Source organism: Cladophialophora yegresii (genome assembly GCF_000585515.1).
Source record: "Cladophialophora yegresii CBS 114405 chromosome Unknown aczIN-supercont1.2, whole genome shotgun sequence".
NCBI classification, from domain to species: domain Eukaryota; kingdom Fungi; phylum Ascomycota; class Eurotiomycetes; order Chaetothyriales; family Herpotrichiellaceae; genus Cladophialophora; species Cladophialophora yegresii.
In genome coordinates, this window is record NW_006913046.1 from 3,983,294 (window position 1) to 4,006,274 (window position 22,981).

Below are 22,981 nucleotides of genomic sequence, written 5' to 3' on the forward strand. Positions count from 1 at the left end.
AGTCTCAGAATGTGACTCAACAATCAGGACTCAGGGTTCTCTATTCGAGTTGGCAACTTACTTCCATCATCCACCTGGTTGGAGATGTTGTGTTCGACGCCGTACTCCCACTCCCTTTTTTGTCTTCCGTCATTGACCGGCGCTTTCGGGCTACATCACACGGGCCGACAAGCACATGTAGTCGACAGCTCAGGAAGACTTCGGCTCGAAGAAAGGCATAGGAACATAAAAAGGATCAGCGCAATGGTTAAGCTTGTTTCAGGTGGAAAGTATTTTGAAACTCGGGCAAGGGCGGAGTGAGCGTACAAAGTCAGGTGTCCCGGGGAAGGTGAATTTGTCTATTCAAACGAGGAGCCTAGTCCTGAGACCTGTCTCTCACTCAAGAATGCCTCGAGGACGCGTCTCTTTCGTGCATCCAGCGCCTTCTTGTCTTTCTCTTTCAGCTTTGTCTCACTCTGGGCTCGGAAGATGATAGGTGCAAAGACCTCGACATACGCATGGACCAGTCTCTTTCTTCGCTCGGTAATGGTAGCTGCCGCCTCGCCACCCGTCTCAGCTGCGGCGGATGCTGATGAGATACTGCGCGTACGGCGCCGACGCAATGCTGGGAAGAGACTTCTCTTGCTTGGCGCTTCTTGCGATGATATCGACTCCGGAAGTCCTGAGTCGCTTGAAAGCGTCGAGGCTCTTGAACGCCTAGAGGACTTCCTGCTCATCGAAGTAGGTGTCGTTGACGTCGCTGCTGTTGGAGCAGAAGTACCATTGGTCATCATCTCGTTGACAGTCCTGGTGAGAAGAAAGGTGATGAATGTTAGCGAGACACTATGCACCGGGTTCGCGGATAGCGTGTCCATGACCATATCCTGGATTTCTTGTGCAGTAGGTTGCGCCTTGGCCTTTTCGATCGTGGCAAGCTGCTTCTCGATCTCCGCCCACGTACTGGCGGGCACTATACCGTCTTTCAGGGATATGAGGAAGGAGGTCAGAGTTTCTGCGAGGACTTCCAGACGCACAATGGCTGGCACGTCCGGGTCGAAGTTTCCATCCAGGCGGCCCGCTGTATCCAAGGCCTCTCTGACCCCAGCGAGAAGTTCCGACCTTTCTTCGCCTTCGTGGAACGTCCATGTCTCTCGACTGAAAGGCCATGAAGCACCTCCGTTGTCATACTGCCAAGGAGGTGTTTCTCCTTCGTGAAGCATTCCCCATTCTGCAATAGACCGTTCAATGTGGATCGGAATGATCTCTGTGAGAGTGTAGAGTTCCTTTGGGGCGGAATGGTGGACCGTTACGGAAGAGTAAGTGGTTGATTTTGTTGCTCTGTCGTTCGAAACCCGGATCCATTGCCGAACACCTCCTTCTGGTGCCAGCACCAACTCATCCAGCGTACGACAGAATGCAGATGGCAGCCACAGGCCTTTGACGGGGATGAAGTGGTCCCTTCCGCTTTCGACTCTCAGGACGAGAATGTCCTCCAGTTCCGCATTGCCATCGTTGAGGTCACGTACCAGCTCGCTGTCCGTGATGTAAACAGACAGTTCGATTACTGTGGTTTCACCTGGTGACAATACTGTCTCGAAGGTGCCCTTGTGCTCTGTATTTGCCGACGAATAGATGGAGCCAGACTCCACGCTGAGTTCCAACCATTTTGGCGCCACGCGAGCGCCTGCTTCCGAGTCGATGGGTTTATCTACAAAAGAAAAGCTGGTGGTGACCTGTCCAGTATTCGCAATGGTAACGGACCTTGTCTTCTTGACCCCATAGCGGACTTCACCGAAATGGACGACATTCATGTCTGCCGCACCGTCAGCGTTCGAAATTTGACTCTCGAAGTGAGGATCGACTACCAATGTTATCGATGGCCGACCTTCATTTTCTGCTTTGTCTAGCTGTTTGGCAACCTCCTGCTGCACCTTTGCCTTTAGTTCGGGTATGACAGCGTCGTAGGTGACGGTGAACACGGCGTTCAGTGGCTTGTGGTCTGAAGAGAGTATTCTTTGGTGCGAGAGATAGCTGTTGAGTTCAATCATGTCACCGTAATCTTCATGTGACTGTACGAGCTCCGCGTCGTGAACACCATCCTGAGTCTCGTCGTAATCGTCGTAATCGTCGCCATAGGCCATTCCATCTGTCTCAGGATCGTAGTCGAACATTACCTCGTGCTCAGCGGCAGCCTGGTCGATCCCCCTAGCTTTCATGGCTTCGTCCTTTTTGCGAGCTTCCTCTCGCCGTTTTGCTTTGTCCTTGTACGCCGCCAGGTCTCGGCGAGTCCTGTACAGTATCCTATCGCACCAACTGGGGCTTCTCTTCTTCTCGCCGGAGTCGAACATGCCAACGCTGCCAATATCATATTTGTACGTGGGCAAAAATTCTATGTCTCCCTCTCGCCATCCTTCATGAAATGCCTTCCCCAGCCTTTGCTGTGCACGTAGCTGGTCATGTGCAAGGAGAGAATGGATGGTGGTTTGGAGCGAAGCAGGGTCGTTCTTCGGGTCTAAGGGTGGCTCGGCCGTGCTATCAGATGCAGGCCTTTCGGCGTCCTTGTACTCGTAGCGGGGATGCGGAGCCGGGAGCGAGTCGGTCGATACGGGTGATAGGTATCCTAGCTCACTATCGATTCTGCGCTTGGATTTGTTCTGCACGTCGTACTCGTTCTGAGTATGAAGGAGCAAGAGTCTCCTGACATCTTGACCCGGTATGTCGTCTAGACGATAGTTGAGGTCACCGAACCAGAAAGCGAAATCTTCGTCCCCGATCTTCTCTTCTCCAGCTTCGACGACTTCAGCATCTGTGACTGGAGAAAACCGCGTCCGGGTGATGATCTGGTTCGTATCCCAAATTCGACGGGCTAACGCGGCTTCATCTGCTCCAGCAGCCAGATGACAATTGACGAAGCACATTCTCGTGGTCTCTCCGACCACGATCCTGACCGCGACAGCACCTTTGTTGCCAAAATAGCCCATTAGACCAGTTCCGACTGAGGTCGTGCTGACCGAGCTAATGGTTGGGGCCAACTCTGGGGAAGCAAAAATGAGAATGAGCAGGCCGAAAAGCTGTTCGTTTGCGATTTTCACATAGCCTTTAGGTAGAGCACGCCTCAGGGACTTCTTCCATTTCTTAGCTGGGTTCGGGTCGGTGTAAGGTTTTATGGCCTCGGTCATGGATGTTACATCAATGACCTCCTGCAGGCCGAGAACATAGAGGTCGATCTGCTCATGGTGGGCCTCCGCTGGTTTATCGTTCAGTGGTACGGTGATGGATTTCCTTGTTCTCGCAACCCGCGCTTCTTGCGACTCGACGGACTCGACATGGTCGTTGTCAGCGTCGGAATCATCGTCGCTGTCGTTGCCCTCCGTGGTCGAGAGCCCCGATAAGTCTTGATGAAGCCCACTGATACCGTGTCCACGCACGAACCACGCCCCCAAATCCTTCTCGGTGCCATTGATTGCGGCGACGTTCCAGGTGCCAATTTTGATTCTCATAGATTTCTTTCGGATGTACTCTGACTTGCGAGCCCTGACGGCAGCTGAGAGCGACTGAGGCCCTGAGTGACTGGCTTCGAGGGACTGTACATCAGGAGATGGCGGATAAGCACCTGGCAGCTTTGTACCCGAGCCCCAGGGATCTCCGGATTTCCATGGCTTGGGGGAGAGGTAGCTCTCTTCACTCGCCTTCGAGCTCATGGTTGGCTTGGCAGAATATCTGTCCGTTCAGTATTGAGATGCAGTCACCTCATGTTGGACAAGGGTGAAAGGGATCTCGTGGGTATTTGATCACCAGCCACTGGTGACACCCAGGTGTCGCGTGGGCAAAGTTATGACATCTTTCAAGACTGGCGCAAGAATGCTGTGGTGCTGGATGGTTTCGGATGGCACAGCCACCACAAGCAATAGATAATTGGCCGTCTTGCCTGTCACACCGGCTGAGTGGGCATTCAATCAGCATGGGGAGTCTGCCCACCTGCCGGTGGAGCCAGCGAGCTCGATAGGCGCTGCAAGCTGTTTGGTGCGGCTACAAAGTAGCTTTAGGCGCCACAGCGCCAAGCCTAGACAGCCGGACGTTGGCTCCTTAGGCGTTAATCCACCCCTACGAGGTAATCCACGCTTAATAACTAGTGCCTAGCTTGGTTCCGGGCGACGCTCTGCGTCATCTTTGGCACAGTAGACGACATGCGACTTTCTGTGCAATCGCATTCTGAATTTACTGGAACCGAAGAGTGTCTCGGCTATCCTTAGCAATATGAGTATATTGGCTCCGAGACCACAGACCGTGCTACAAGATGAATACCCGCCCGGTCATCGATGAGTCCTCTGGACCCGTCGCTCTTTCGGCATCGTTCAACAGCGATGCCAGCTGCTTTGCCGTTGGCCTCGACACAGGCTTCTGTGGTAGGTCTAGAGCAAATATTCCGGCGACTGGGTGTAGGGATCATTTCAAATATTGATGGCTGATCCAGTGTTCAACTCCGACCCATGCGAGCTCAAAGCATCGAGAGGTACCATTCCCGCAGGAATACATGCGAAGTCGAAATTCTAAGACGGATACAGACCTTAACGCTGGTATCGGCACGGCTGAGATGCTGGGGCGGTATAACTATCTCGCATTGGTAGGAGGAGGCAAGAATCCAAGATGGCCCCAGACAAAAGTATAGCCAGAACCAAAGAGACGAAGAGCAGGACACTGATGCATGGTGGCCAGGTGATGATATGGGACGATGCCAAACAGAAGGTCGCCATCACCCTCGAACAAAAGACCGCTGTCCTGCGAGTCCGTCTCACCAAATCCTGGATCGCCATTGCAATCCAGAACAGCATCCACCTCTACAAGTTCTCCTCCCCACCAGAGAGATCGGCAAGCTTCGAAACCGTAGATAATCCGCTGGGCCTATGCTGTCTGGGTGCCAGAATCGTCGCCTTCCCCGGCCGTTCACCTGGTAAAGTGCAACTCGTTGAACTGGCATCCGGTAACGTGAGCATCATCCCAGCACACACTTCCGCCCTACGAGCCATGGACCTCAGCAGCGATGGACAGTTACTGGCTACAGCAAGCGAAACAGGCACATTGATCCGCGTCTTCTCAACCGCCAATTGCACCAAGGTTGCAGAACTGCGTCGTGGCGTTGACCCAGCATACGTCTTCAGCATTGCCATCTCACCCAACAGCAGTATGCTAGCCATCACATCCGACAAGTCAACCTTACATGTCTTCGACCTTCCAGCCAGCTCATCCTCGCAGGCCCAACCAAGCAGCCCACTGAGTCCGTCGTCGCAACGTCGTCGCTCTCAATCGCCACAGGTCGCTAACAATGAAGAAGAAACGCCCACGAACCAGAAATGGGGGTTCCTCTCAAAGATCCCTCTCCTTCCTCGCGTCTTCTCGGACATCTACTCCTTCGCATCTGCGCACTTCGAGATGGGTGATGAAAGCGGCGGGCTCAATAACTCTACTCTTTCATATCTTCCCGCGCTGGGCTCGTTACCGAGTCGGCCACAGAAGGGCATTCTAGGCTGGATCGACAACTCCACGCTGATCTGTGTAGGTACCGGCAGGGATGCGAGATGGGAAAGATTCAGAATCGGCGAACGACCCGGCGTGACGGATGAGGGGCAAAGAAATATCTGGCGCGACGGATGGAGGAAGTATTTGGGCAGTTGAGAAATTGAGCCAGAAAACAGAGACATTCGCGTTACCTGGAGGAAAGCAAGCAGAAGGGAAAGGTCATGATCCCTGACGAGCATTCAACCCTTAGCGAGGCACATGCCTCTGTCGGACCGGCAGACTGCTCCTCGGAAAGGAGACCTCCCCGGCACCGGCCGGTCAGGTACAGATTGACTCGAAAATCAGATTCCTGCCTAGTCCGGACTTCTTGCTAGGCGACTATGAGCAGGGGATCAGGTCACGGCAAGGAATGTAGGGGGATCAAGTCAGGGCGAGGATTTGATCTCTATGGTACGCGTACTATACCAAAACGCCCTTGCACCATCAACAGTCATTGGAGGTCGATTTGGTATCTACAGACCTTGAGGCTGTAAGTCGGTCAAGAAGTCGAGCAGTGGACACCTGGTGGAGGGTATCGTTACAGGAATGACGCTTACGTTCTCCCTGAAGTCGTGCTGCGCGGATGGCGCGTTACTCACGATACTCGTCTATAAGAGAGATATGTCCGCAAGTGTTGGTGGGGATGCGTTGCACTACCCTGGGGACAGACGCACGGAAGGGATGATCATCTCGCTGGCAGGACCACCAGGGCCAGGATGGGAAGCAGGACAGGGATAGAAACAGCGCGGATAAATACAGGCCCATGTAGTACAGCACGTCAAGATCAACGTCCTTCTACTCTGGACCGTGCGAACAAAATGCAATTTGGACCGCGTGCTTTCCACCGGGCTGTACTCCATATGGACTAAACACGAATATACGGGCAGACAAACACTGTGCAGGGATATGTGGAGTACCGTACATGATCACAGCAGATTGCATACCCAGGTACCCAGGCCAATCCCAAAGGCCCGCTTGCTCGCATATCAGATCAAAGGATCAATCCGCCCACCTAGCAATTCCCAATCCCTAGAGCATCCTCGCCCCTACTCAAACGCGCGTGCTCGTGTTATCGGCATGGCAACTCCCCCCAGCTTTCCCGGCCGCGACCTCACTCGGCGTCCTGGCATAGCTAGGCGGCACATCCAGTGCGGGATTGCGGACGAAGAAGTTCCGCGGCCGCAACAGCACGGTCATCGGCTCGGCGGGCATGACGGGGTAGTCTTCGGGGGCCGGGAAATGGGTGAGTCCAAAGGTGTGCCAGAGGACGATGTCCTCGTTGTCGATCTTGGCGTTGGGGTTATTGGCGATCCATTGCGGGAGGCCCATGGAGGGTTCGCCGGACGTCTGAGGCACGTGGCGTCCTGCCGGATGGATTTGGGAGTCCGCATCTGTGGGGACCGTCAGTTTTGTGGTGACCCGACGAGAGACGAAAGGAAGAGGGATGGATGGAGAAGGCGGTTGGCAGAAAAGAAAAAGAGGAAGAATATAAAGACGGGGGCGCCGGGATCAAGGGGCATACATACAGGGTGTGACGTGGACGGCGTGGCGTGCGAAGCCAGCGCGCTTCCAGACCAGGGACCCCTCCTTGGGGAGCAGGGGCGGGACTTCCCTCGACACCAGCTTGTAGGAGACGGGCTTCTTCGAGTAGGGGTTCAGTTTGTTCTCATTGGCGAGGTCCCACGTCCGGGAGGTGTTGCCGTTGTAGTCGGCCATGGCCTCGACGGGGTTCGTGTATTTCGTCTTCTGGGCGAAGAAGGCGTTGCCGTAAAAGTTTTCGGCGCTGCCGGGCTCGCCAGGCCCTTGGACGGCGTCGACTTGGAAGACGGTGTTCTTGGGCCCGTCGATGTTGGGGTCCACGCGCAGACAGAACAGATGTTGGTGGTTGTGCGCGTTGACGCCGGGGTAGACCTCGGTGCCCCAGCCTTTGGTGTCCTCGCCGGGGTTCATGGCGTAGGTGTTCAGGATGCCCGTGAGTTTGATCTCGAGCTGCACGGTGCCATCTTGGTGGAAGATCCAGTACACGCAGTACTCGTAGTTGGCGGCCGTGAAGATGTGGCTGAGGATGAGCTTGCGGGCGCGGGTGACGATGACCGAGTCGTCGCGGAAATCGTTGTGCTTGAAGAGGATGCCGTTGTCTTCCTCGTGGATGCAGACGGCGTTCTTGATCGTCTGGGCGGCGCCGGCTCGGTTCACAAAGTCGAAGTCCAGGTAGTGGATGCTGCCTTTGCAGTCGCAGCCCAGACTGAGTGAGTTGGTCATGTAGCCGCCGCCATATTCGCCCAGGTCAAAGGCGTGTTTCCGCTGGTGTGGGTGCTCGGGGTTTCCGTAAGGGACCACCATTTCGGCGAGTGATAGGCGGTAGAAGATGGGTCGGACCTTGTTTTCCGCCTTGTCGAAATAGGTGATGTTGTTGAGGACGATGCCTTCGCGGTAGTTAAAGCCAATGTGGATCGACCAGTTCTGCCACTCGATGATGCGGTTCTTCATTGTGAAGGACACGCCTTCGGGTTGCGTAATGTTGATGGGTTTCAGGTCGGTTCTGTAGCCGCCGGTTTCTTCGATTGATTTGACGGTGTAGTTATTTGGTGGTGCCTTGTTGATCGGTCGGCGGACCTTGGGGACGTCGATGTGCACGATCTTCTGGAGGTTGGAGTCGTAGATTGGGCAGAAGTCCAAGGGGTAGCTGTACTGCGAGTCGTCGGGGTGGGGACGGTAATACATCAGTGCTTGTTGGAGTCTGACACCGTTGCCGAATCTCTCGTCGTAGCCAATTGTCCAAGGGTCACAGTAGACCTTGTGCATATCCTGGGGAGGAATACCAATCAGGCCGCATTGCTCAATGACGCCGGGGTCTTTGCGGACGACGTGTTCGACGATCTGGAGATCTTCCATAGTGATGAGAGGCTGCACATTAGGAGTATGCTCCCATTTAATGACTTTGCGCTCCGTCAGGTCGACATGGCCGTCGTAGACCTTGCCGTCGGTGGTGATGACGACAATGTCCGCGACACGGCTTGGTTTGGGAGTATGATCAGGGTCAGCTAGCCACTTCAGCATTTGAGCCTTGGGAGGCTCGAACAATGTGACGGCATTATAGTATAGCTTCCCATACTGCGATCGAAGGATGGAGACGGCTGTGTCAATCTCGAGCGCAGTGAGCGGATCAAAGGGGTGAGGAGGAGCAACGGTGTTGGACACCTGTTGGGCCAGCTGCTTTACACGCTCGAGAACCATGGTGTTCAGTCTTGGATGGATGGATGTAAGAGACACGGAGCTATGCGACAGTCAGAAGATGGGCAGAGAGGACGTTCACCAAGATATATGTCGACTGGCGGCGAAGTTCGTCTCCTCACAGTCAAGCAGGTTACCCTCCCCAGAATGCTTCTAGCCGGCACCAGCAGCTCGGGCAAAGCATCTAGCAGGTGCTTCTCCATTGTGTAACAAATCGATAAGCACGATAAGGGTCTCGCCGGCCGAGTCCTACTCGTCCAGGATCGTGGTCGCTTTCCTCTTTCCCGCATCTCAATCCATCCCGCAGTTTCTGACTGGCTCGTAATATTTGGCCATTTGTGGTTTAGTCTGTCACGTGGCCTGTCCTCCACAGTGGCACTTCGAGAAGGGAAGGCCACCACGAGCACGGTGGACGGTCTCAATCAACCAGGAATATTGCCTGGAACTACTTGCGAGATTGCCGTTGCAGGGCCGACAAACGTGATAAGGACCTGACGTGATAGGAAAAAAGAGGCTCGAATGTTTGTTGACGCGTACCAGCAGCGCCAAACACATCACCACCCCCACCAGAGCATAAACCCGATGCCTCGATGGAGCTCATAAACACGCGGAGCTATCCTGCATGGCTCGCAAGGCTGAATGTTTCTCAGTCGGACGAACCGATTCTGCAGCAAAAGTAGGCCGCCCTAGACCAGAACAACGCCGTTTCGAGATGGTCTTTCGTACTTTTGCAAGCTGCATCTTGTTTGCATACCAGGACCTCGTCTCGTGCATATGTACAACTCCATGCGTGCATGGCAATTCTTGTCCGTGATATTTTGAGCCCACTCCAGCACTTGGTCGTGAGCAGCAAGGTTGTGTAATGCTTTTCTTTTGCCTCTAGAGCGCCTTGTGATGCCCTGCGCTCTCGTCATGCTCGGAGGCATGGTGGTCCTTTGCGAAGAATAACTGTTCAACGATGACATAGCCTGTGAATGCGACAACAGCGATACCGAAACCGGGGAAAGCTCCCTTCATGCGATTCCCTCTGGTGAACGGGCCTGTATATCGCCATGCCTCGCTAGGAAGCCGTCAGTGTCCACGAGATACCAATATGCGCAACTATCCTTACTTTCGCTTCCATGGATCTTTTGCCCGCCATTGTGTGCTTGTTGCTGCATCGGTAAAGGTCTTCATGCTGAACCCTGTCGGGTTGCTTGGAGGTGCCATGCTCGGAGACAATCAAGGGTGGGTCGCTCCGACGATGGAAGACGAGTGGCGAGATTGGACAAGCTCCCCGACCCGGAGGAGGAGTTGCGGAAAAGATAGGTGAAGGTGTTGCTTTGAGGTAGACGAGCAGGTCACTGTAATGGGTTGTCTTCAATGACTGAACGAGCTTCATGCGGGTAAAAGTGCTAGTATGAATTAATGCTCCGCTGTACCCTGCGTCTCGGTGCGGCTCGACTACGGTTATGCATTGGTCGAGATCGAGGTGTCCCCGCATTCAGTTTATCCCAGAGTGCACTTTCGTTTGCGCGGTGATCACGACCGCGACTTTCGCAGAGCGAACCAGAATCATTGCAGTGACACCGTGGACCAGATAGTGATCGCGCAATAAAGACCCCCTCCCGTACCATGGATTTCCTACCCTTGCTATGAGCAACATCTGATTTGCCCTCGGTTCTGGTTTCATCTCGAGACCCACGACAACTGCCTGGCCTGCAACATTCCGCAGTCGCTCTCATGGCGCCTCCACGGTATGGCAACCAGTCCATAAATGGACCATATCATATGCAACAGAGTCATCTCCAATCTCATCCGTCCTCACACCAACATGGTGCCCTCCCACCCCCGGCTCACCTCGGCACTTCATCCTTTGGTGCCGGGGGTTCCTCCAGCGCAAGTCCTTTTGCGATGACTGGCAACCTGAATAATGGTTTTGACCGGACTATGCTCGAGGGAAGCCTGCTTCCAAGTCAGATTCCTCAGATGGGTTTCACAAGAGGGGGTCCTGTTCAAGGGCACCAAACATTTGACGGCCTAAGCAATCCTCTGGACAACAAGGACGATGCCAGAATCCGTAACGTCTGGAAGCACAACCTCAGGGAAGAGATGGACACGCTTAGACGGCTGGTCGACACGTACCCTTATATCGCTATGGTAAGAACAGTCACCTCTCCTGTTAGTGTCACGGCCTGACTGACCAAACTCGATTAGGATACTGAGTTTCCCGGAATCGTTGCTCGACCCATTGGCCAGTTCACCACAAAAGCAGACTACCACTATCAGACTCTACGATGCAATGTCGATTTACTGAAAGTGATTCAGCTTGGAATTACTCTGTTCAAGTCAGACGGAACACTCCCGCCGCCAGACGCTGAGTCTCCCCAGAGATCTCAATTTCAGCCCACCCCATGCACATGGCAGTTCAACTTCAAGTTCTCGCTCGAAACAGACATGTATGCGCGCGAGTCGACGCAAATGCTCATCAAGGCCGGGATCGACTTCGACAAACACTCCAAACACGGCATCGAACCCAATGCTTTCGCCTCTCTATTGATCAGCTCGGGCTTGGTGATGGATGCCGACGTTCGCTGGATCAGTTTCCACTCCGGCTACGACTTCGGCTACTTGATAAAGCTCATGATCTGCCAACCTCTCCCTGCAGACGAGGCGCAATTCCACACGCTCATCGAGAAATTCTTCCCTGCGCTCTTCGATATCAAATTCATTCTCAAGCACGCTGGCGCAAAGGGGCAGATCAACAGTGGCCAGCCTTTAACTCAAGAAGCAGCAATGATGGTGCAACGCACCATGACCAAGTCGGGTCTTCAAGATATTGCGGAAGAACTGGGTGTAGCGCGGATCGGTCAGGCACATCAAGCGGGCTCTGACTCACTGCTTACCGGTCAGGTCTACTTCAAGATGCGGGAGAAGATCTTCAGTGGAACTATCGAGGAGGACAAATATCGGTCACAAGTGTGGGGTCTGAACGCACAGATGCCTGTAACCGGTACCGGCGCAGGCGGCCAAGGGACATCGCGGGACTTCAGCACACCTCATATGAACGGAGCTACTTTTTACAACCAGAATGGAACACCTACCACACCGCAGACTGGCAACATCGGCATGTCAGGCGGAGGACAGGGTGGCGGAGGGCCTTCATCACACACCCCCGTTCCTTCACAGAACCTTATGGGAGCTATGACTCCTGGTGGATTCGGCAACTTCCAATATCAGAGGCAGTCCACTTAGGAGACTAATCTATCTTCGCAAGAGTTTGTGCTCGAGTCTCCAGATCCACTTTGACAGCCTGGGAAGCGCCTATATAATGCGAGTGACATTGGACGTCTACCTCGCTCGTCTCTCACTCCATCCCCCACTCGTATGCTCGCAATCGCCAGTTCCGATATGGCATCGACGTCTTCTCCAAGCCCATCGCGACTGCCGACCGTGCCCTTATTGCAGGATGATGGTGGTTCCCGGAGGAGCCTGCCGATGACGCTTTCGAGGACGCCTCTGGTGGCTCGCTGAGGAGGAGAAAGATCAGAAACAGGAATAGGAAAAGCGCCGTTCACAAGGAACAAGAGAATGAGCCTGACGACAGACCGATCCGACTAGACGGGGACCTTCGCGAGTAGGCCGCATAGATATGAGGAACCACATACTGGAACTGGTGGCTCGCGCTCTACATTGTAGCAAAGATTGTTAAGCATGGGCGATTACGGATTTTTGAATGATTATTCAACTCCTCCGTCTACGACCACGTCTCTTGCTTGTACCTGTTCTCCTTCTCGATCCTCGCCAGATATGCCTCGGCGTCGTCCGTGTTCGCAATCAGGTCTCTATACTTGTCTCTCTTTTGCGCCTGCTCCACTAACGCATCGACCAGCGCCTGTCTCACGGCCTTGGGCATCTGACCAGACGACCCGCAGACGATGATCGTGGCGTTCCTCTCCATGAGATACTCCGCGATGAGATCACTCCTCTGCCGCAGCCGATCTTGCACGTAGACCTTTGATTTCTGGTCCCTTGAAAACGCGGGAATCACCTCGAGAGCATCGGGGTACTCGGCCCGTATCGCGGCCCACTCGTCGCGGAAGAAGAAATCTGCCGTCTCGTTGCGACAGCCGAAGAAGACCACTGTTTCCCCGACTTGTTGGTGGTGAGTGATTTTTTCGTGGATGAGCGCGCGAAGTGGCGCGATGCCCGTGCCCGCGCCGATCAGGATATGGCTCATGCCTGCAGCCACGTCGCTTGCCTTGGAGAACCGGCCCTCCCTCTTGGCGGAGACATGCAATGTGGCCCCCGCAGGGAGTTGGGCCAAGTAGCGCGTGCAGACGCCCTCGCGCACGCGTTTGATCACGGTCCTATACTTGACGATCGCGACCAGCAGTTCGAAGTTTGTGGCTTCGTTATCTGCAACCTTGAGACGGCCGCCACTCGCGATGCTGAACTGTCGGGGACGCATGAGGGGGAAGATGTTGGCCACTTCCTCCCACGGGATGTGCACGCTGTCAAACTCCTGCAGGATCTCCAGGATGCTGCGCCGCGGCCGCGTTGCGTAGTCGTAGTACTCGTCTAGATACTGCCGGTCTGTGAACTCGAGCAGGCGGTCCCGGTGCATGCTGTCGGACGTGTGGTGCGCTATGCTTCCGAGGAAAGAGCGGCGCGGGATGGCGTTGATGTCGAGGTACTCGGTGAGGAGGGTGCGGAGGGTGAGGTCCCTGCGCAAAAAGATCGGATTTGCAGATAGCAAGGTGGTGGTTGCCAGCCGTGGTGGGTATGGGCGCGTGGGAACCAGCCGAATGCTCGTGTCGGCGACGTGCTGCCAGTTCATGCGGGCGATCAGGGCGTCCACGTCCGAGGGCATGTTTCGGGGCGAGATGGCCAGTGCGTCACCGGGCATGTAGTCGATCTTGCGTGACGCGCGGAGGCTCATGAACCGCACGTCCTGCCAGTGGTCTGGGGGGGTGACTCTTATGTTGACGTCCAGCACGACGGGAAAGGAGTCCTCCGCTAGATGGTGTCCGCTAATGGCGGTGGCGGCTGAGGGCCGTGCATGGGGTGCGGTTCCGTTCAGGTTCACGTCTCTCTCCGGATAAGTCGTGCCCCGTCCACCTTCGGCGTCGGCCTCGCCATCGCCATCGCCATCCCTCTGTCCATCCCGCGGCACGACCTCCAAACGCCATTTCCCCGGTAACACGACATCCTCCGAGATAGGCTCCTGCCCCTCCCTCAGCGGGAACATTGTCAACACCGTCTCTCGCAGCAGGGCCAACCACGCCAAGAATGCCCCCTCCGTACCTTCATCGCCCTGCTCATCAGCTTCACATGGCGGAATCATCTCCGCGGCCCCAAGCTGGCTAAGCCTCTTATCCAGCTTGCGCGCCGCGAAGTTGAACTTGGGATACGAGCTATCGCCCACCCCGACGAGGGCATACCGCACGCCCTGGAGCGTGGAGGGGCTTAACTTCCTCCGCAGAAGACTGGTCCAAAAGAGGCGGGCATTGCCAGGGAAGTCGCCCTGTCCTGTCGTCGCCACGACAAAGACTGTCAACCTATAAGCGTGGAGATGAGTGTGGGGGACGGCGTCGAGGCCCAGGACCGTGGTGTCGAAATGGAGTCTCTCAAGGGTGCGGCCGACTTCTTCGGCCAAGTCCTGCGAGGTGCCCGTCTCGGTGCCGTACAGGATGAGGGCGGAGCGGGTGTGCTCTTGGTCTTGGTCTTGTTCGGTCATCCTTGTCCTGCTGGTGCTGTGGGCCTGAGAGGGTCATTTTGTGTTGCTGAGCATGGCCGTCTAGTCATCTGAGGTCGGTTGATCTGGTCTGGCTTGATAGAATTTCTCCGATGCTCGGCCTTGGCGGGGGTCGAGGTCGTCATCCGTTTTCAAGCATCTAATTATCTACTCGTATTATGCACTGCAATACTTCGAGGAGTTACGGATCGTTTACGCAGTGTCCATAGAATGGATGATATAAAACTTCATAACCTAATGTCTTGTCAATGCCCTCGCGCATGGTTTCGGACCCTGATCATAATTACCTTGCCTTTGCGGGTGGACGCTTTACGCATTGGCTCTGTTAGACCTACAGAAAAAACTCCGAGCTTACCCTACACAACGTCTAGGCTTGTACGCTACGAGATACACGTCTCAGGATCCCTTTTAGGACAAGTCCCAACCGGTATCACGTCGTAGGCATAATCAGTCAAGGGCTCGGATGTGGTGCGCCTTCCTTCCCGACCCTGGGAAAGGAGGAAGGGGCAACCCTGGGGAGGAGAAGGCACAGGCCGCACTAGGCCCATGGATAGTTTGAGAGCTCGTTTCTCTAAGATGGATCTCGATAAGGCTTCGCATGAGGTGGCGCAAGCATTTTCGGGGCTAATGGTGGCATCCCAAATTACGGTTGATCAAGACCGATGGCTGTGCAGATCTTCTCGAGCATTTCAAGTACTAGTCAGGTACAACTTCCCGAATCTCCCTCGACTTGATCACAGGCTTCGCGTCCAGAAGCTCTGACCAGTACGGACAAAGTAGGACGCCTGCCATGGGTTCTCAGCCCCATCGCGGCATGTGATGTTTACCCCTAGCCTCTCTGTGCCACGATTCGAAGAGCGCCCGGCTGAAATGCCCTGCTACAGACTAACATACTGTACCTGGCTATGATTGGACTGCCTGATGCACCTTCGCAGGCTGCGGCTTGCGAGCGAGCCAGCTCAGCCTCAGCCTGAAATGTGGTTTAATTCCCTCTTCCCTACTCACCTTCCAAGATTAACAGCTACCTGTGTGCGACAACAGACGTCTCCAGCCTTGCCGGCCACGAGATATCGGCGCCCTCGCAATGGCTGAGCCTATCGGTGTCGTAGCCGCGACCTTCGAGTTCGCCAAAATCGTCCTGGAGGTGAAACAGCTCTACTCGTCGATCAGACGCGCGCTCCAAAACCTTCAACAGCTGTTGGAAGAGCTAGAGGCTCTCGGAGAGGTCTTGGAGACATTCAAAGAGCAGGAGGCCGCTCTGTCCGCGTATGCTCCGCCGGGTGTGGCTCGGAAATGCCGACAACGAAGCGAAAAGGCGGTCCAGAGCCTGAAGCCCATCTGTGACGAGCTGTCTAAAGCCATCAAGCGCTCGAGAATTCGCGGATCGTTGCGAGCAGTCCTCAAGGAGGATGCTCTAGACAAAGCCCGTCAAGTGGTTGAAAGAGCCAAGGCCGATTTCATGTTGGCCCAGATAGCTGTCTTGAAGTGGGTAGTACAATGGTAGACCACTCTCTCTCTATATGCTGACCGTGTTACAGTGATATGAGCTTGCTGAATATCCAGAAGCATTCGGAGACACATATGCTGATCACGACTTCCACGGCAAGTGTATCTGCAATCGTACAGGATATTCGACAAGCCTCAGGATCCTCCACTGTCACGGCTCTATTGAGTCCCAGTAGTGATACTGTCCACCAAGACGTGTCAGATCCTACCCATAGCAATTTGTGCAGACCGAGGCCCCAGCAGCGATGGGTCAATGTTCGCACCAGACGTCTACTGCTTTTGCAAAGTCGGTTACTCGGGAAAGCCCTCGAGTTTGTCCAACAACAGGCGTGCGGCGCATGGACATACGGTTTTCGGCATTACAGTGTTCGAGACGGCCGCGAACCAGTCTTCAAATATGCAAGGGACGGCAACATTGTCGCTCTGCAGGGCCTCTTTCAAAGGGGCGAGGCATCCATCTTCGACCGAGATTCTTGGGGACTGAGTCTGCTTCATGTAGGAACAAACAACTATGCCTCTGAATAATCTGTGCTTACGCCCCGTAGCATGCGTGCGAATATACCAACGCCACATCGACAAGGTTCCTTGTGCAACAAGGTCTTGATCCTAATGAAAAGGACGACTGGTAAGTCTGGGGAGGGAATTTTTCCGTATCCACTGATGTGAACCCAAACAGGGGCCTGTCTTGCCTCGAAATGTCTTGTCTTTCGTATGGAGAAGATGAACGTATAGCGGTCATCCAGGCGCTCTGCGATGGCCCGGTGCTTGACGACTTGACAAATTCCCCGGAGAAGACCGTCAAATGGTGGTGCCAAAACGGCAGTTTTCAGGCGGCGTCGCATGTAATTGCGTTTATATCGCCTCCGTGGAGCACCCGAGAGCTATCTGCTCGTCTTGCAGCTGCATATGAGGCATGTCGTGCTCACCAGTATTCAGATATGTTCTGGCTCGGCCTGTCTCGGTCCCAGCTCGATCCATCATGTCTCATGTTGAAAACCTCTGAAGAGCACGCTCCTCCAGTATATGATACTCTTGTGGTGCAACTCGCGACAGCGTTGAGCGAACACTGGAGAGAGTTAGAGGAATGCCCTGATTTCAGTGGTTGGCGAGCAATATTCCGGACGGCGGTAGGCTTGGATGGTGTCCGCGTTGCTATGGAACATGATGTCCGCTCGCCAATGTTGACTTATCTAGGCTTCTATACAGATTGGTCCAAGCACTCATGGGCAGATCTCAGCACCCAACGGCTGACGCACAAGCTTCGCCACTGGGTGACGGAGATCTCTAATGCCGGCCAGGACCTCCGGGAGTACGGGATATGGGAACATGAGCGTTTAGTCGCGAGTGACCGGACTTTTCGATATTCTTGCGACAACGACCGATGTCTATCCTTTCGCGTTGTGAATTTCGCCTACGGAGCTGTGCCAGAAGACTGGCAAATCTGGGTATCATTGTCCTCTGACGAATGCGTGGGAGAGTTTTGGAACTTGCTGGCTGATCGGGAATCAAACTTCAGCATCCCTGGGGCGTGGCCCGATACTGAGGAACGTTGCTGGTATTGTCACTCAGAAGATACCCAGGATCCTTCAGCCCTGGATCCGTCCTTCTACACCTCAAGAAGACGACGACGACGGGTATTTAGATACTTTGACCTGACAAAGGAAAGCTTCGACAAGTCCCATTATCTCGACAGGAGACAATATTTCGCATTCTTTTCCAAAGAGGGCAAAAAAGAAAAAGCAAGGAGGAACCGATTCTTCAGGGAGGCTGGAATCGCGCCACCGCCAAAGCTGCCTTATTGAGAGGGGCATTTCCAGCAGGCTCTGAATCAGATCCGAGACGACTCTCCTGGGAGGAAGAAAGACATCGCGTACGCCAGGATACGCTGCTGTTGCTTGATGAACGATCGAGAGCGAGAAAGGAAGGCCGGGATCGACTCATATGGTGCTTTACAGGTGATCGTGGAGGAATTGAATTAGTTGCCTGCTGGGATTTGAATGGATTCTCACGAGAAACATGCACAGGGCATCGCCCATCTGGTTCCGCCCTACTCCTTTACGCTGAAGCTTGTGGAGAAATGCACATAGGGGATTTCGGGAATGTCTTAACCGATCTCCACCCTGAACCTCGTTCCCGACAGCGAAAGAGCACCTACCCGTCTGTGATCGTGCGTCGAGTCTAGTCTCTCCTAGACACAGCCACTCCATGACTGCATAAACCAGCACGGCAGGCCTTGCAGGCCTAGAACTCTCCGCCCTCGTCTCCTCCTCCCCCTCCAAACCCGAGCCCATCGTCATCGTCGCGATCCCCATCATCGAAATAATTCTCGGCATTATAATCGTCCCCATCCCCCTCGTCGCTCTCCTCAAAGTCCGAATCCACGGGCTCTTCGTCATCGTCGTCCTCGTCCTCGTCGCCGATATCCTCCTCACCATCCGCGTTCTCAGCCGCGTCGACGTCCTCATCATCGTCGTCCGTATCGTCGACTTTGGTCCCCGCAGCCCGAGCCTCCGCCTTGCGCCGCTTCTTCTCCTTGGCCCGCATCGTCGACGGCGGCGACGGGCCTTTTTTCTTCGTCGGCGGCTCGAAGTCGTCTTCGGCGTCTAGGCCGCGCTTCTCACCCCGCGCGTTGCCCGTGCGATCACCCTGCTTCCTCTCTTTCCGCCTCGCGCCCCTACCTGAAGGTATCAGTGCGTCGGAGTCGGAGCCGGCCGTCTGCTCGCCTTCCGAGGGCGCGTCCCCGTCTTTCTTCGCCGTGTCCTCGTCCTCCTCGGCATCGTCTAGCGCCGCGAGGGCCGTGGCGGCAGTGTCGCGCTTGCGCTTGCGTGAGTGGTGCCGTGAGGCGGAGACGCTGGTGTCGTCCTCATGGTCGACGGTCTTCCAGAGCGGGTGCTTGCGCGCGGGGTCCAGCGTCGACCAGAGTTCTTGGGGGAAGTATTTCAGTGCTGGGTTACCACGAATCAATCAGCTCATGTCACTTCAGAGCAGACAAATCCCCAAGATCATGTCACGTCACGGCGCTTCACGTCGCATCCCATCACATGGTTCCTCTTCTCCGCTCTGCGTAGTCTGGCGAGGTGTGCCTGTGTGCGTGCGTGTGTCTCGAGATCCAAGTCTCCACATACCGTATTCCCTCCCCGCGCCCTTCAAGTCCGGCACCGCGCGCTTCTTCTTGTAGTTCCTGCTCGAGTACGTCTCCTGGTCCGTGAACGGGTCGAACCCCGCGCGCTTGAGCGTCCGCCCTGTCGTCGGGTCGGCCACGCTACTCGGGTCGAGGGTCGCGAAGTAAGGCCCGTTGCGCACGCGGGTGCGGAAGGCAAGGTGGCGGGATACGGCGGCGAGTTCGCGCGTGGAGGGCGGGCGTGGGACGGGGAGAGATATGTTCTGTTGTTTTTGAAGCAGGGTGGTCAGTTAGGTTCGTCTAGTCCAGTCTTGTCTGGTCTCTTGCCAGCTGCAAATATATTGCGGAGACAGGAGCGGAGCACGGGCGAACTGTACTGGAAAGAGAGGCTGCGGCTTCTTTTGCCGCGAGGAGAGGTTCTCCTCGTCGTCGTCAAGGTCGTAGTCTTCTATCTCCGGGGCGTTTTTGTTGCGGCGGCCACTGCCGAAGCTGCCTCCCCGTCCGCCGCGGGACATCTTGAGGCCGCCTCGATGGGTGTTACCGGAGATCAAGCTCCCACCACAGAGTCAGATTCGGGGCAAGGGAGAATTGATCGTCTAGAGGCTCGGTTACGAAGGGAACGCGCCAATCGAACTCAAGCCAAAAAGTTGCTGGCAGAATTTTGGAGTATGGTGGGGGTGCGTCTCTGACCGCCTTCGTAAGGCTGAGGCTGTAGCTTTACAAGGCTGAGGAGTACGGTTAAAGAAGGACGAAGCTGGATCCGAGTCAGCCCCTAACGCATCGGAGAGTGCACGCGGGTCGTTAGGGCTACATTGTCTTGCTGAGCAGCGGGTTCAATCACTTGGCCAATGGACAGCCTCCTTCAAGCCACTTGGTGACACCCTGTAAAACCAGACAGTAAAGCCGGCAGGATTGCCTTGTGTTTTGCTCTCCTGTCGTGCGGTCTTAGACGCCTTGTTAAGCTGACGCAAATGCGGATGTCGATACCTCTGCCATACTAGCTGGTCGGATCTAGCCTAACATGTAGCGGTCCCTCCTTCAGCCTGTATCACCTGCGTCGGCGAGGAATGACAACGGCCATTCCATCCATTCCCCCCAGTGAGGACCAAGATGTGCGGATATCGATTCAATCAGGAACTTTCCAGAGTCTCCTACCACCCAACAATCCTTGTAGAATCTGAGCATGACGGCAAAGTATGCAAGGATGACGAGAGCCTCAGGCCGTCGCTGGTTTAATTTGTCCTGATAATCCCCGTTGAGCTGGATCGGCCACGCAAGGAGCCATCGCACGGTGTTATAGGTTTCATTGGGCACGTTTGAAACAGCGTAGAGCCAGTGCAGGCGGTCGATCGCTGAGTTATATGTTTCCTTGGCTTGCTCTCCTAAGTCCGAGCTCTCGGTTAGCTTGGCCAAGTCGAGACATTGCCGGGGTATCTGGTATGGCTTTTCAGGCTGCGTAACCCCAAAGATAGGCCCTAGCTCGGAGTTTTTGAGATCTTCGTACCAGTCTTGAATGACCAGCTTTTGGACGTTGCGCATGAGCATAATACAATGGATAACGTGGTCAAGATACTGGTTCATGCCCAGTCCCACCGTGCGCGAGGGGTCCGCAAGCACATGAACCGCAAGAAGCGATGTGAACATGAGGACTGGGCCGCAATTCGAGGCGTCGACCTCCCGTTGAATGCTGTTGAAAGAATTGAGGGCTTGAGTCTGCAGCTCCGTGGATGTGGTGTAATACCATGGAGAGGATTCGGGCCGGCAGTAAGCGAGGTGCAGAGCCGAGATTGCAAGGAGCTCGTACATAAGGTATGGGTGCCCAAGAGCCATGCGCACAACCGACGTTCTCCAGACCTCTCCAACCTCGTTGTTATCGTTGAAGGTCCTGTACGTGGAGGTGACGAATTGATGCAATAATTCAAGGTGTTTCATGTTCAGAACAGCATCTGATGTCTCTGAGGGAGAAAATGTGGGTGTCACATTGAACTGTCCATGACCTTGCCGTTGCTGGCCTGGTGTTGAAGTCTCCGAAATGCTAGGCCCTGCGGTTTCTGTCTCCACGGATGGGGTGGTAGGCGCAGATGTATTTGGCGCGAACGCGCAGTCTAGCCCAGCCGTCTGGCAGTTGACGCATCGGGGACGTCTCTCATCGCACTGAACGCGGCGTCTTCGATTAGTCCACCGGTAAGGAAGTGAGCAGAGAATGTACGAAAGATTGCATTCACAAAATGCTCGTGCCCGTAACTTGCCTTGATGTGTCGCTTCTTGCAACGGAGACAGCCTGAACGTGACTTTCTATGAGGTCGCCGTGGCATTGCGGCCTAAGGCGTAAATCTGTCTACGTCCAAAGGTATGCTGACAGAGCCGAGTAACACAGGAGTACCCTTAGCGCTCGTATAAATCCGATCTTCTTGCTCAGTGATTGCTCGTTGGCGTACATTGTGCAAGTGGGCGATGGCATTTAGCTTCCCGGCCGGCAGAATTGTTGTTGCCTAGAGAGCTTCAAAGTAAATACCGCCTTCAAATCAACCACACCCTGGTTTGAACACCCTCATGACAAACAGTTTTTCAGCTTCAGATTAACACGAGTGCGTCAGACAAGCCTCGAGAGCCGAGAGGTACGGAGAACGTAGCTGTGTGCTTGAAATGGAGTTTGAAGAGCTTCGCGAACCCTACCACTAGTGTAAGCCGAAGGTCCTTGACCGTCTCGCTTGCAAAAACAAGCAGACAACAAGTCACTTTCAACCGGAAGGTGCTCATGCTTGCAGTTCCCGTTATCAGGCAAGGTAAGTGGTCGTCTGGTGTCAGTAGTCAAGATGACGAAGGTCGCACTTGAAGCGAAGGATGGGAAGGCGCCTCCCACCTTTCGAGCATTGCTTTAATTACTTCAGCTTCACCATCACCTCTGCCTGGACTGATCCTTATTTATTTCTTCACACCTTTTCCTTCGCGATACTCAACAAAAGCCTCTCGCACACAGCACTGAAGCGTCTTATACTCTGGTCACTACCTGCTTCGTGGCATCTCGTTGCTTCGGCCACATTACATTCTTGCTCTGCGTTCACTAACCTCCTCCACGAATTCATCGGCCTGAAAATGCTGACCTTTCTATCCTTCCTTCTTACCGCCATGATGGCACATCTAGTGGTGGGCCTACCCGCTGCTCTTCCCAACAATCCCGGAGCACTCCAGCGTGCCGATGTGAGCTACAGCTGCGACTGCATTGATCACTGGTTCCAGCACGGTCGCTTCTGGATTCGAGCCTCCTCCGATACCGGTTGCATGTCTTTGGAGACCATCCCCCAGACAATATATGCTCTCAATGCCATTGCAAAGCCAGACTATTTCTCGAACGACTATCCGAACTTGATCTGCAGCCTCGACCACCACAAATGCGAATGGACATACAGTCCCCTCGACTCTCTCGCCAACACACCGTCGTCACCAGATTCGACGACCAGTGGCATTCACCTTGGAGAGAGAGACATATCAACGCTCGAGAAAGTCGACGGTCCGTTCCTACTGCCCCATTTCGTCACTGTGCCGAGCAACCAGGCACCTCAGAAGAGATAGAGCTCGCGAGACTCTATCACCTTGAGACACCCAAGATGCAGACCCAACTCGACTTTACGAGGTTGGTGAGGATGAGAATTGCCATGTTGATGAGGACCGGAACTGGCGGCTCGGACAATAATAGTGACTGAGATGACACGCTGAAGAGGAGGTGGTCATGCCTCCACTCACAGGCGCCCGTCTTACCCGGCTGATAACTATGTACCATCACTGCTGGTGTACCATGCATACTCTCAATATGATAATGGAGGGGTTGTAGACGCGATCGGAAGGAC

At 54.7% G+C, this 22,981-nt stretch overlaps 10 protein-coding genes across 10 annotated transcripts; 4 read left to right on the forward strand and 6 right to left on the reverse strand.

The window, feature by feature from the left end:
* Positions 1–338: 338 nt before the first annotated feature.
* Positions 339–3,680, reverse strand: A1O7_03356 (uncharacterized protein; the record flags this gene model as incomplete). The annotated part of the gene is made up of 1 exon (XM_007757377.1): positions 339–3,680. The coding sequence occupies one exon, from the start codon at positions 3,678–3,680 to the stop codon at positions 339–341; it is 3,342 nt and encodes a 1,113-aa protein (XP_007755567.1).
* A 596-nt stretch (positions 3,681–4,276) lies between these two features.
* A1O7_03357 (uncharacterized protein) lies at positions 4,277–5,652 on the forward strand (the record flags this gene model as incomplete). Its single annotated transcript, XM_007757378.1, has 4 exons — positions 4,277–4,385; positions 4,454–4,492; positions 4,545–4,642; positions 4,696–5,652. 4 exons carry the CDS (start codon positions 4,277–4,279, stop codon positions 5,650–5,652), a joined length of 1,203 nt encoding a protein of 400 aa, XP_007755568.1.
* Positions 5,653–6,585: 933 nt separating this feature from the next.
* On the reverse strand, positions 6,586–8,772 carry A1O7_03358 (primary amine oxidase 2; the record flags this gene model as incomplete). Its single annotated transcript, XM_007757379.1, has 2 exons — positions 6,586–6,926; positions 7,062–8,772. The coding sequence occupies 2 exons, from the start codon at positions 8,770–8,772 to the stop codon at positions 6,586–6,588; spliced, it is 2,052 nt and encodes a 683-aa protein (XP_007755569.1).
* An 876-nt stretch (positions 8,773–9,648) lies between these two features.
* Positions 9,649–9,978, reverse strand: A1O7_03359 (uncharacterized protein; the record flags this gene model as incomplete). The annotated part of the gene is made up of 2 exons (XM_007757380.1): positions 9,649–9,829; positions 9,881–9,978. 2 exons carry the CDS (start codon positions 9,976–9,978, stop codon positions 9,649–9,651), a joined length of 279 nt encoding a protein of 92 aa, XP_007755570.1.
* A 513-nt stretch (positions 9,979–10,491) lies between these two features.
* Positions 10,492–12,003, forward strand: A1O7_03360 (uncharacterized protein; the record flags this gene model as incomplete). Its single annotated transcript, XM_007757381.1, has 2 exons — positions 10,492–10,908; positions 10,966–12,003. The coding sequence occupies 2 exons, from the start codon at positions 10,492–10,494 to the stop codon at positions 12,001–12,003; spliced, it is 1,455 nt and encodes a 484-aa protein (XP_007755571.1).
* Positions 12,004–12,505: 502 nt separating this feature from the next.
* Positions 12,506–14,488, reverse strand: A1O7_03361 (uncharacterized protein; the record flags this gene model as incomplete). Its single annotated transcript, XM_007757382.1, has 1 exon — positions 12,506–14,488. One exon carries the CDS (start codon positions 14,486–14,488, stop codon positions 12,506–12,508), a length of 1,983 nt encoding a protein of 660 aa, XP_007755572.1.
* A 1,102-nt stretch (positions 14,489–15,590) lies between these two features.
* Positions 15,591–16,010, forward strand: A1O7_03362 (uncharacterized protein; the record flags this gene model as incomplete). Its single annotated transcript, XM_007757383.1, has 1 exon — positions 15,591–16,010. One exon carries the CDS (start codon positions 15,591–15,593, stop codon positions 16,008–16,010), a length of 420 nt encoding a protein of 139 aa, XP_007755573.1.
* Positions 16,011–18,253: 2,243 nt separating this feature from the next.
* A1O7_03363 (uncharacterized protein) lies at positions 18,254–19,648 on the reverse strand (the record flags this gene model as incomplete). Its single annotated transcript, XM_007757384.1, has 3 exons — positions 18,254–18,957; positions 19,138–19,396; positions 19,511–19,648. 3 exons carry the CDS (start codon positions 19,646–19,648, stop codon positions 18,254–18,256), a joined length of 1,101 nt encoding a protein of 366 aa, XP_007755574.1.
* Positions 19,649–20,171: 523 nt separating this feature from the next.
* Positions 20,172–21,448, reverse strand: A1O7_03364 (uncharacterized protein; the record flags this gene model as incomplete). Its single annotated transcript, XM_007757385.1, has 2 exons — positions 20,172–21,287; positions 21,359–21,448. The coding sequence occupies 2 exons, from the start codon at positions 21,446–21,448 to the stop codon at positions 20,172–20,174; spliced, it is 1,206 nt and encodes a 401-aa protein (XP_007755575.1).
* An 817-nt stretch (positions 21,449–22,265) lies between these two features.
* A1O7_03365 (uncharacterized protein) lies at positions 22,266–22,706 on the forward strand (the record flags this gene model as incomplete). Its single annotated transcript, XM_007757386.1, has 1 exon — positions 22,266–22,706. One exon carries the CDS (start codon positions 22,266–22,268, stop codon positions 22,704–22,706), a length of 441 nt encoding a protein of 146 aa, XP_007755576.1.
* Positions 22,707–22,981: the final 275 nt, after the last annotated feature.